Source organism: Sciurus carolinensis, chromosome 1 (genome assembly GCF_902686445.1).
Source record: "Sciurus carolinensis chromosome 1, mSciCar1.2, whole genome shotgun sequence".
Lineage (NCBI taxonomy): Eukaryota > Metazoa > Chordata > Mammalia > Rodentia > Sciuridae > Sciurus > Sciurus carolinensis.
Window position 1 is genome coordinate 130,769,710 of NC_062213.1, and position 13,197 is coordinate 130,782,906.

The 13,197-nt window shown below is 38.9% G+C and overlaps 1 protein-coding gene across 2 annotated transcripts in view; it reads left to right on the forward strand.

The window, feature by feature from the left end:
• Tgfbr3 (transforming growth factor beta receptor 3) overlaps nt 1–13,197 on the forward strand; it is a 189,714-nt gene that overhangs the window by 20,370 nt on the left and 156,147 nt on the right. For both annotated transcript variants that reach the window (XM_047550251.1, XM_047550258.1), the window contains exon 2: nt 2,300–2,471. In XM_047550251.1, the coding sequence (XP_047406207.1) occupies nt 2,411–2,471 (61 nt within the window). In that variant the 5' untranslated portion in view covers nt 2,300–2,410. The remainder of the gene's footprint in view (nt 1–2,299; nt 2,472–13,197) is intronic.

The window sequence follows — 13,197 nt, forward strand, 5'->3', positions numbered from 1 at the left end:
ATTAAATATTCCCCCTAGCCTCGTGCTGCCTATGCTTTATGTGCTCCATAAAAATCCTTTGGGAAGCCATCTTCCTCTGTAATCTCCTTGGAGGGTTTTGCTTTATAAAAATAGCCCTTGGCATTTGTAGAAATAGCGTATTCTTTTAGAGAGTTTTCTCCTTATCGATCCATTCAGGAAATCTGATTTCTTGAAGGGAAAGCATAGGTTTCCCTATTGTTGCCAAATCGTTAACAGAAGATTTTCTTTTTGTCTGAGGTGCTTTGGAAATATAGCAACAGAAATGTTGGACTTTGAGGGTCGATTGAAGTCAATTTTATGACTTCCAAATTAGCTCTATAATTTAGTTGGCTTTGAGACAAGACCATTGTGCCACCGATGACTTGTGCCTCAACTTCACCGGCAACTTTATTCTTTTAGTGATTCTACTCTTCAGTTTATCTCCTGTTTTTGGTCTGTGTGTGTTTATTTTTTAATTAAGAAGGGACTGAACAGGTTTGACAGTAGCTAAGATTTATGTAAATGACCACATCCTAATCTTTCCACTTTATCAGTTTAATTATCTTAAAGAGAATGAACAGGTAGTGAGAAATCAGCTAATATTTACTGATTGCTTATTTTTTTATATGTTAGTCACTTCTCTATGTATGTACTAATTGAATCCTCACTATTTATCTCATCCTACCACATGATAGGTTCATTCATGAAAAGTAATCTTCCTAACATCAGTCATCACTCATTGATAGGTGGCAGGGTGGATTCACAGCTGAGCAGATTTTTAACTCCCACCATAAACCATATTCTATTTATACTAAGCTTTTATTGTTCTATACTAGGCTTTTAATCCACCATCATATACCAAGACTGAATCACAGTGCCTCCTGCATATATAATAATTTATTTTTAAGGCATATCTAAGAAATTCTTTTTGAAGTTAGAACTTTATTTTTATTGTTTTGGATAGGTAATACTCACATATGGTACAAGGTCCAGAACCTGCTCCCTGCCACCCATGTCCCCTAATATCCAATTTTTCCTTTGTGCATAGACATTGAGTGTTACAACAGTGAAGAGCCATTTTATTTATTTATTTTTTGTGGTGCTGGGGATCAAACCCAGGGCCTTGCTCATGCCAGACAAGTGCTTTGCCACTGAACTACGCTTTCAGCCCTGAAGAGCCATTTTAAATATTTTTCTGTTGACATCCGATGAAAGACCATTTAAATGGAAACTCATTCTGTGGATGGCATTTCCTGGGTGGGGGTGACAAGGTTGCAGCCCTTCTCTGAGAGATTTCTGTGACCTGCCCCCATCCCACCTTGCCCAGGGTTTAGATCAAGCAGAGTCTTTGAACTTTTATCCGGTTGTTGGATAACTTTTATTGCTGATGAGAAGAAACCATACCTAGAACACAGTAGGAGCTCAATACACATTTGCTGAATTGAACAACTTTTGGGAGTTGTTCCAGATTCAGGGATAGAGGGCTGGAAAGCATACTTGGAAGCGTCTTTATGCGGTAACATGGCCATGGGAGGAATATTCAGGTTAAGTAAACCACCAGCAGACTCTGATTAGATTCTGGATAGGAAAAGATTGGAAAGGACCTTTGGGATCATCTAGTTTAGAGGGGGCTGAAAGGCAGGGAAGACATATGCTAGAATGTCAGCAAACAGTTGAAATAAAAGCTTTGTCTTTTTTATGGTTCTTTGTTTTTTCAGATTGATTCTCAGTGTAATTTAATTTGATGCCTGTGATAACCCTGTCATTATAACATTAGATTGAGTCTCTAATCAGAGCTATTTCTGTTTGTGTGCTGGCACTAGGAAAGCTTGTTTCATGACATTGTTTACTTTAGTACCACCATGTAGCTGGTGGTATTACAGGTGCATTTGAATTTTCTTCTGTGGTTGTGATTTATCTAGTTGTGGTGGTACGTGCATGTAATCCTAGCTACTCAGGAGGTTGAGATGGAAGGATTGCATGAGCTCTGGAGTTTGAAGTCAGCCTGGGCAACATAGAGAGACCCTGGGTCAAAAACATTCTCAAACCCAAAGATTTAAAATGCCAAATATTTAAAATGTCAAATTTAAAATGTCATTTGCTAAAGTATTTGCTATAAAAATCTTTATTTGGTTATCAGCACCTTTACCCTTGTTTGCTTGAGTACTGGCCTATCATTTTTTAAGTCAGATTTCTTCTTTGACACTTTTCAGAAATTCTTGATTTAACTTTAATGTGTTTGTTTATGAAACAATTTTCTGTACTATGTTTTCTTATTGAAAATTGTTTATTTTTATAGGCATTTTGAACTTGCAAAGAGGGATTTTAAGGCCATTTTTGATTTGCAAAAATTGTGATCTGAAGAACTACAGGCTGAAGTGACTGGAAGTGTACTGTTGGAGAAATAAAAATGACATCCCGTTATGTGATCACCATGTTTGCTCTGATGAGCTCTTGTTTAGCCACTGCAGGTGAGTTGTGTAATATAAATTGCATATTCATTATATTCTTTTGAATATATTATTTCTCAATATCTTCAGTTTACAAATATTTGTGCCATGCGATGTTCACATAAAACTTGAATATTTAGGTTCTTCAGGTAAATAAAATATTTCACTACTATATAGATTCATATGTTTGCCTATGCTAGTCATTCCAATATCAGTGATACAGATACTTGCTAACCTTGTTTAGGCAAGTAGAGAACAAATATGCTAAATGCTAATAATTAGCCCCACTTTAATTTTTTTACATGCATAGATTATACTTACATTGTTGTCTTTAAATAAGAATTTTAAGAAAGAAGTTTTTATTCTTTTTCTCAATTACAAAGTAAATATGCCTTCTTGATGAGTTGACATTCTTGGCATGGAATGCTTGGGAGGTACTTAATTTTGTCTATTTCTTATTTATATATATATATATATATATATGGTTTGGTTCTGGGGATTTAACCCAGGGGCATTTTATCACCGAGCCACATTCCTAGCCCTTTTTATTTTTTATTTTGAGACAGGGTTTCACTGAGTTGCTTAGGGCCTTGCTAAGTTGCTGAGGCTGGCTTTGAACTTGAGATCCTCCTGTTTCAGTCTCCTAAATCACTGGGATTATAGGTGTGCCTGGCTAATTTTGTGTATTTCAGATATTTTAGCATGTAACTTTTTGAAAAGTAGAGGAAGGGACTGGGGATGTTGCTCAATGACTTACTTAGCAAGTGCGAAGGCCTAGGTTTGAAACTTAAAGCTGCAAAAAGCATAAGTCACTTTTTCAAGAAAACAGAGAAATTCGTGTTTCTTAGGGACCATCAGAGTATGAAGTTGGAGCTGAGAAGAAGCAAATGATATGTTGGAATGTTGTCCCTTAAGTAGGAGTATCAGATCCCTTACCCCAACGTCTTAGTGTTCCTTGTCAGGTTTACTTAATAAATTCGGAAGCTTGATCGGCTCCATTTGTAGTAATTTGCTTTGTGTCTTTTCCCTAATGGCTGCATAAACTAAGGGTTGGATCAGTTTTGGAAACTGGCAGGTCTTAAAAAGAAAAGCATTGACTTGAAAAATGATTAGCCCCTTGGTTTTGGCTGTTGACTTGCACATGCACATAGGAGGGGTAATAATGACCACTTACTAAGTATGTACCACAACCAGCCACTGGGCTGAACCATTATAGAGTATAAAAATGCATAAGGATATTTTTATTTAATGAGCTCAGATAATCACAACTCTGAGTTAGGAATTACAATTTTTGCCACTTTATAGGTGATGAAATGAGATATGAAGAGGTTAGATAACTTTCAGTGTCATGTAGCAGGGAAGTGGAGGATTTCACATCTGTGCTCTTAACCAGGTATTGTACTGAAGAAACCATCCCATCATGAGGGCTCCCATAGCCTCAGACCAGGGGTGGTATGTAGGCAGGCTGAATGGAAGTCAGTTGGGAGAAATTGGTTTATGAGGCTGGAAAGTAGAATATTCTCTTCATTGCACATATTTTGAAAGAAAGTTGCTCGGTTTTGGGTTTCCTTCTGAATGCCAATGTGTAAATTTGAACTGCCTATTCTTCAGTGTTAGTGTCTGTTAGCAGTTTCATTTTGTCTCATTATTGAAGAGTTATTTGCCTTGAAGCCTGTGTATTAAAATGGGTCTTAATTAAAACCACATTGAAAATTAGTAGCAAGAGAGAAGATGAAGAGGAAGAGAGAAAGAGAAACATCATGCTTTGATAACAAGGTGTGAAACCACCTCAGGTGGCTCTGAGCAGGGCTTTCTGCTTTCATTGATGCCCAGATCAGACTGAAAAACACATTGAAGAAGGTCCTTCATGGGAACGTGGAGAGGTTGATGGCCTTGTACAACCTTGATGTTTTTGATAGCAAATAAGTTTTGCTTAAAAATAACTTCCTTCCTCTTTCAAGCCATTGGGAAAATATTGTTTTGAGTTGCATGCATGCTCAAAGCTTTTTAGAAGTGGAAGGGACAGTAGAATTGCAGATTTTTTAACAGCACAAGGTAACCGATAAATAGTATAGGGATAGGGAGGTCTTTAGGGTAAAGTTTGTTGGTTGTTACTATTTTTTAACCAAATAGGCCAAATGAACAAAGAAGTTAGGGGAAAATGTTTTGTATATGCTGATACCTAGTAGCTTTCTATGTAGGTGCTGCATACTTTACCAAATGCTTTTTTAGGGCATTATGGATGAGTTGAACTTCAAAAAGATAGTAATAATAATAAATATTTAAAGAGTATTTACTGTGTGCCAACCCAATCAAAGTGCTTTATCTAATTTTATCCTTATAATACCATAAGATGTATAGATGGTTTGGTTATCTTGTTTATAGATGAGGACACTGAAGCACAGAGGAATTAAGTAACATCCTGAAGGTCACACAGCTAAGTGTAATGGATTTAATCATAAACCTAATAAGTCTAGATCTGGAAATTAAGCTATTAAAACTTTTTTTTTCCCCTTGGTACTGGGGATTAAACCCAGGGGTGCTTAACCACTGAGTAACATCCTTAGACCTTTTTTATTTTGAGACAGGGTCTCACTAAGTTACTGAGCACCTTGCTAAATTGCTGAGACTGGCTTTGAACTTGCGATTCTCCTGTCTCAGCCTCCCAAGCTGCTGGAATTACAGGCATGCACCTGTATGCACTAAGCCTGGCTGAGCCTTTAAACTTCTGCACTATAGAAGAGTATTGATCAGAAGGGTGTTTGTTTTGAAAGAATGATAATGGGTTTGCTTTACACCATCTATGTCTTCTTGAAACATTAAGTTAATCACTTATTCACTGAATCATTGCTAAATGCAAACACAGTACTAGATTTTTAGGGTTACACAAAGAAATGTAAGACTTATTCCTGACCTTCTTGTACTTTAATTATGTTTGCAAAATATGACTATATAACAAAATAATCCATGCAGGATGAATGCCAAGTAAAACCCAGAAGACCTCAGAGGGGTCAGAAGGGAAGCCCTTGTGGACCAGAGCAGCCAACAAGGGCTTTGTGGAAACTCTAGTCTTCAGCTTTGTCCTCAGGCTAGACTGTCCAGGAAGAGAAAGACTCTGGACTGACCAGTTGGGAGAACCATGCCTGGCACATACTTGACATTTAGTGCTTGACTTTTTTTCTTTTTCTTTTTTTTAATGAATGGATGACCTGGAGAATGGTGCAGGCATAGAGCAGGAGGTCTACGTGGAAAGAAGGATGGGAGTAGATTGTAGAGGACCTTAACTATCAGAGCAAGGCTTGCGGATTCCATCCTGAGGTTTGGATTTTCTCCATCCTCTGTGGTCCAAAGCATGCATCATAGAATTCAAACTGGGCCTCCAACAATGAGGCTGTGAACATAGCCTCATCATCTTCAAACACAACAGTCCTGGGACACAGACTGACTTTTATCAAGGGCTTGCTCTCTGCCAGCTAGTTAATTTTGTTTTAATAAGACAACCCTATGAGGTGGGTATTATTATGATTATCATCATCTCCAGTTTACAAACAAGGAAGCTGAGACTCAGCTTGGTTAATAGTGTGTACAATGTCCTGTGACTAATAAGTTAGAGCTGGAACTTAGTCCGAATAGTTGACTGTCAGTTCATCAGTTCAGCTGAAGGTCGCTACATTAGTGCCTTCTCTAGGAAGACCCTCATGTGGAATGAGCAAACCTATTAGCTTGACTCTAAGTTCCAGGTGAGCAGCCACCAATGATACATCCTGGAATCAGATGAAACCCCTTTGGCCTCAGAAGAGATGGGTAGAGCTGTCTGGGCAGAAAGACCCTCCAGTAATCTTCGTTATTTGTATTCCCACTTCATGGAAATGGCCTTGAAGCTCTACATCAGAGTAAAGGCATAGAGTTCTTGGTAGCAGAAGAGGTAAAAGAGGTAAAAGGCTCCCTGTAGATTCTGGGAGGGGGCAAGCCCAGTGAAACATGAAAAATGAGCCCAAGTTACTCGAGTAAGAATCTGCTTGCTCCAGCCCTGCGGGTTTGGCTGGCTGGTCCCTGAAAGCTTTCCTTTTCCTTCTCTGCTTGCGGTGGAGGGTGAAGAAGGCAGGGGGCAGCAAGCCACAGCCCAGGGTTAGTGGTTGCCTCCACAAAATTCATCCTTTCCTCCCTCCCTTGTTCTGTGGTTGTTGTATAGCATTGAGAGGAGGGAGGGCCCTGCTCTTGGTGAATGCATGCTACATAGGAACCATATTGCCTCCTGATTAGAAAGGGCCTGAGGTTATTTGTTGGCACTTTATCTTGAGTCCTATGATCTATCTTATGTAAGAAAAGTGGGAAGTTTGAAAAATAAATGCTTGCTACTGCAGGCTTAAGACTCACTACATTTTTTACTTTAAAAACGGTTCTTACACATCTTTAAAAAATATTAGCTGCTGCCTCTGAGGCTTGGCAGTGTTAGGTAGGGCTGTGTTTCCAGGAGTTTTAATAATGAGAAAAAGAGGCATGCATGGAGAATTCAAGGAAGTTAGTTTGGTTGGAAGGGCTGGATTTGGCAGCATTCCATGGGCCCTTGTGCCAGGTTGGAAGAGGTCTGCCGAGGTGAGTTCTGCAGAAATACTGCTGGCATCCTTGCCAGAGGCTAAGATGGACACCTGGTTCCCTCATTCCACTGTCTCGATTTGGTGCCCAGATGTTCCGTTTTGGAATCTTGTTCACAACCTGCATACACACTTCTATTGAGAAAATATATTTCTTTTCATCACTGTTGGATATACCTGAAATCCCAGGTAGAGTCCACGGGAAAATTGAGACATTTTTAGTCTGAGCTGTTTTCTTGCTAAGAAAGTTCAAAAGTCTTTGTGTCTGTGGGACAGCAAGCAGTGATGCCAGCTGATTAATGCTTGGTCGGGAATAGGACAACTGGCAGCCTTGCAGAGTATGTAAACTAATAATAATATCATATTGTATTTATAGTTTTCAAAATGCTTTTATATGTAGTACTTCATTTGATCCTCCCAGCAGTCTCCGGAGTAGGCAGGTATTACTTTCTTTATTTCTAGAATGACAAGTAATGAGGCTTAGAGCAAGTGAGTGATGTAGAAAGATGATTCAACTCTCAGTTAAACCAGAACTCACACTTTGGCAGACAAACTGCTCCAACAGATTCTTATGTGTTTTCTGCTGCCAAGCACCCCTTAGCACCTCACCCCCAGCACCTCTTTCCACAGTGCAGCCAGGTGCTCTCCTAGGCACGTGGCAGGTATTAGTTCATTTAATCCCACCAGAAACCCTGTGAGAGGAGTATTTATTATTTCCCTATTTTTGTTATTATTACTACTGCCACCATGGCTAATATTATTATAACACTCATTTTAGAAATGAGGAGACCAGGGTTTAGGGAATTAAATATAATATATAATGAGAAGCAAATAAAGAAATAAGCAGAGAAGCAGACTCCAGAGTTTATGCTTTTTTGGTTATGCTGCCCAAAAGGGACTGGCATTCTTTCAAAAAATATAATTAATTTTTAAATTTACTTTTTAATTGACAAGTAAAAATTGTGTATCTTTCAGGTGTACAACATGATGTTTTGTTATATCTATAACATACATGTTTGCATCGTGGAGTGGCTGAATCAAGCTGTTTAACTTATGTATTACCTCGCATGTCATTTTTTATGGTGGATCCTTAAAATCTATTCTCTTACCAGTTTTCAGGTGTTAACTGTAGTCATCATGATGTACTATTCAGCTCTTGAACTTGTTTTTCCTAACTGAAATTTTATATTCTTTGACCATATCTCCTCAATCCTTCCCAGTCCCAGCCTCAAGTAGCCATCATTTTACTCTCTGTTTCTATGAGTTTGACCTTTTAAAATTCCATGTATGAGTGAGATGATTATGTAATATTTGTCTTTCTGTGCCTGGCTTATTTCGCTAAATATAAAATCCTCTACTTTTGTCCATGTTGTAGCAAATGACAGGGTTTCTTTCTTTTTAAAGGTTTAGTAGTACTCCATGATGTTTGAATACCCCTTTCTCTTCATTCATTCATCCGCACTCTTTCTCTAGGTCTTGAGTTAGTGGCCCGTGAACCTCAGGGTTTCTCCTCTCTGCCAATTAAAGGATCCAAGGTTTTAACTCCTAAAGGCAGGAAGCAGGGAGGGTGCTGACTGACAACCACACCAGGGAATGTAAAGGATGGAGGATGATGGGGTTTGGGATGTATCTCAGTGGTACAGCACCCCCCTGGGTTCACTCCCTAGTACTGGAAAAGAAAAAAGATGTCTTCTCTTTCCTGCTCCTAGATCTTTGGATATAGTTAGTTGATTTGGTCTGTGATTATTTTTAATATTAAGTCTTTACTTTTGCACTTAATTCTGATTTTGGAAACTCAGGGAATGCCCATTATCAATTTTGATGCCAGTTATGACCAGGATGCCAATTTATTTTAAAGAGTAAAGAATTGTTCCTGAAAGACCAGAGTGGGTGAAGTGTTGTGCATTTAGGGCACTCCCTTGTTCTCTTTGGATATAACCATGCACATCAAGCATGGTGAAGTTTCCCTTCTCCCCATTTTCTTTAGGTTTTTGCATAGAAACAGTACATATAAACATGCATGAGCATGCAAGCACACATACACAAATGTACACACACAATTTGGACAGTTAGTAGTAGTCAAGAAAGATGAGTTCATTTCTCAAAGATTCCTTTTCCCTGCAAAGGCCTGTGTATGTGTGGGTGAAATATATCTGTATAAAAAGGACTTTTTCTTCTTCTCACTTGCAAGGAGAGTTTACTAATAGCTAGTTGGGTGACTGGATGTACATATAGTGTAGGAAAGATGATTACTATATCCATAGATTTGATGTCACAAAGGCAACAGGATCCAAATTTCTCCTTCCTTTTCATCCTTTTCCTAGGCTATGTCATTGCTACCCTGCTTTCTGAATTTTTGATTTATTTGGATTATTTTAGTATACCAGCTATGGTTTGTTTTACAGTGATCAACATTTTTATCAGGACAAAGCTATCCATATGTGACTACATAACTGTTTAATTGCTGAAAGTTTATACTATGACACAATTGTGCGCAGAGGAAATTAGACTTTCTTATTTGTTTGCTTTGGTAACTAATTCCTGATACTCTGGGGGGCACCATGAATCACTGATAGAGCTTGGAGCATGCTGGTTTTGGAAATGATGTAGGAGCAGAGAGTGTCCCAATGTGAACCTTTCCCCTAGGAGTGACCCTGCCCGTGGCACCTGTTTTGTGCTGAGGCACTTGCCCCATTCAAATGATTGGCCCACTCTGCACCATATCCATGTGAACCACTGGCTTTCATTCTCTTTAAAATGTCATTACCAGAGTGATCTAAGAAAAATTGATCTGAAGTCCAATCTAGTCATATTTTTATTTTCTGAGAGAGTGCTATAAACCAGGCAGAATTCTATAGGGTTTAAAAATGCACTTGCTCTTAGAAGTTTCCTTCTAAGAAATAGGCAGCAGGTGCTCTGGGGACTGAAGCCCAGCTCTTCTACTGCCCTATCCTGAAATCTTAAAAAAAAAAAAAAAAAAAAAAGTGGCAGAGGGGGTGGAGGGGTGTGTGGAAAATCTTACTACCCTCAAAGGAAAATGTTGATTTTAAAACAGTTTTGAAGTTATTCTGTCTGTTGGCAATGAGGGGAACCATATATGGCAAAAGGAAAAAGTTTCAGTAATACTTGCTTCCAGTTCTTTGTGTCGCTTCCCTTTGTCCTCAAGCCTGAATAGCTTTGTCCTAGTTTAGAGGAGCCATCAGAAGGAAGACCTTTCTTTCTTCAGGCCCATCTGGAAGGATGCTGAGGAGAGTGGGGCCACAGCTTCTGAAGTCAGCCCCTGCACTGTTCTTTCCACCAGGACGCCACTGGGCTTCTCTGTGCTTTCCTGTGAAGAGCTTCCCAGTGGGTGTGTCTGTGTGTGACAGTTGTGTAGTTTTGTTGCTGAAAGTTTTAACTGCATATCACCATTTTTTGATTTGTATTTTCCTTATATTTTTAAATAACTGCTATGTTTTAGATAGAACTTATAGACTTATCAATAAACTGAGTAACCTGCTGAGTCTCAGGTACTTTTCTGGCTTCTGAGGCATGGAAAGGGAGAAGGGACTTTAAAGTTAGTGCAAAGAATGAGGCTTTTCCATCAACATAGTTAAATTTTCAAAAGTGTTTATTGATTCATTGATTCAACGAGCGTTTATTGATCACTTGTTGAATTCGAGACACTATTCAGGTATTGGAGATAGCAGAAGGGAAAAAATAGACAAAAACTCTTGTCCTCAAGAAGCAAGTCTCTAGTGGGGAGAGATGGATCAAAAACAAAACAATCATTCATATTTTAGCAAATGGAGAAAAAACAAAAAGGCTAGGGATTATTAGTGGGGGTGTATGATTTAAAGTTCAGTTAGGGACTAGGGGTATAGCTCAGTGGTAGGGCACTTGCCTAGCATGCAGGAGACCCTAGGTTTGCTGCCCAGCATAGGGGGGAAAAAGCATTAATTAAAAAAAATTGGGATTATATCACTAATTGAGTGCATATTTAGCATGCACAGGGCCCTGGATCGAGTCCCTAGCATGTGCATATATGCGCACATGCACACACACAGACACACACACACACACACACACACAGTAAGGGAGGCTTCACTCAGATGATTTTGAAGCAAGGTTTGAAGGAAAGGAGCTAAATGAATATCTCAGGACAGAGCATTATAGGCAGAAGGAAAAGCACAGAGGTCCTAAGGTGGGAGTTAGCTTGAAGTGCTCAAGCAATAGCAAGCAGGCCAGGTGGCTGCTGGAGTGGCAAGTCAGAGGAGCTGAAGGGTGGGGAAAGGTGGGCTGAGGGTTCATTGGTATGTGTGGGGCTGCATATAAATTAGGGCCTTGTTGGTCATCATACAATTTTTTTTCCCCCCTGAGTGAGATGGAGCCATCTGAGGGTTTGAGCAGAGGAATGATATGATTGAAAAGATGTTTTAATAGGATCATTCTGGTTGCTGTATTGAAAAGGACTGTAGGGCAAGGGTGGATTTGGTGATATTTTTGGTTGGCTGCTTTAATAACATATTAAGGCAAGAGATGGTGATGATGAGGATCACTTAAAACAAGGAAGGCTCTTTGGGAGTGATATGCTTATGAAATTAAGAGTGACAATTCTGTGATTTTTTTTTTCAACCTAACAGATATTCCTTTTGGGGAGAAAAGAGGATAATGATTTATTTCTCACATTAGTGGAGTACTGTGCCATAAGCTAATAGTAGAGATAAGTTCTTCTACACAACGGTAAAAACTGTATCTTAAAACAACCTCCACAAACCATTTAAAGACAATTTATTCACACTGAGTGACTATCCTTGAAAAATCATTGTGTTAAAATCCTGAACCTCTCTTCCCACTTTATTTTCCTTCCTGGTTGCCAAGTCTCGTTCTTTTCATTCCTCAAAAGTCTTACTACCTTTTGCAGAAGTGCTTCTTATAGTGTTTTAAGGTGGTGCTTCAGAGAAATGCAGTCACATCCAACTTTATATAGTAAATAAGTCTTTCTTAGTTGTGTGTAAACCCATTTTTATAAGTTATACTACGTATGAAGTATGAACAAGGAGTTTGATATAGTAGTTTTTTCTATAAAGAAAATAGTCACTTTTAAATATGGATACTTATATTGGTATTGCCTAAGGCAGAGCATACCCATCTTGCTTGTGGAGTAGGAAGTTTTGCTTTTTAGAGATGGAAGTTATAAACATTCATTAGACCAGTGCTTCCTAAACTTTGAGGTGCATAAGGATCACCCGGAGACCTTATTTAGAAGGCAAATTCTGTTTCAGCAGGTCTTGATAGGTCACAGGTTGTACATTTTTAAAGTAGACCCATATGCTGCCAATACTGTTGCTCTGAGGACCACATTTGACTGTATAAATCATCTGTTTTCTCAGTGTACAAATTTAACAGAACCTGCTGCCACCTAGACAATTGCTTAGTGTCATAAAACAACTTGGTTTTAGCATGCTTTTTGAAATGCTACCTTGAAAACCTTTTTGGTAAATTCATTTGGGTCAAAGGGAGCTATGTGCTAGAGAGGAAATCGGTTCCACAGACACCTTCAGCTCCTGACTGTCCATGGGGTACACATGCAGAAGCCATGTGCATCTTTCACCAGCTGGGGCTGCACCTTGATGCAATCAGTGCAGTTGTTAAAGCAGGAACCCTCTGCCTTCATTTATTCCTTTTATATGCCTTTTTTGCCTGGTCCCACTTCTTGCCTTATAACTTGGTAGACCATGGTAGGAGGCTTGTGTTGACTTGGTGAAGGTGGGGACATTCATACAGGTGGCTGTGGCTGAGGGACTCTAGTTAATGAGGGAGGATATTGATTGACTAGATAAAAGAAGGAGTTGAGATTTCTCTGGGAGGCTGGGTCTAAAAGTTAATGGTAAGTTCCTCATGACTTCCTACTCCATTCCTATAATCCGACTCCAGGCTAGAGTTTTAAAATTTAATATTTCCTTTTAGAAGGGAAAAATGGACCAAAGTTTTTACTGATTCCTATTAAGCATGCCGACACCATATTTATTATAAATTGGGATAAGACAATGAAAAGATTTAACCTCTGTGACCAAAAAGTTGTGTGTTGAAATAACTTCATTTATTTACCATTGATAAATCTGTAAGTTTCCCTGATTCACTTTCTCAGGCCTTGTCTCTGTTACTAGGGT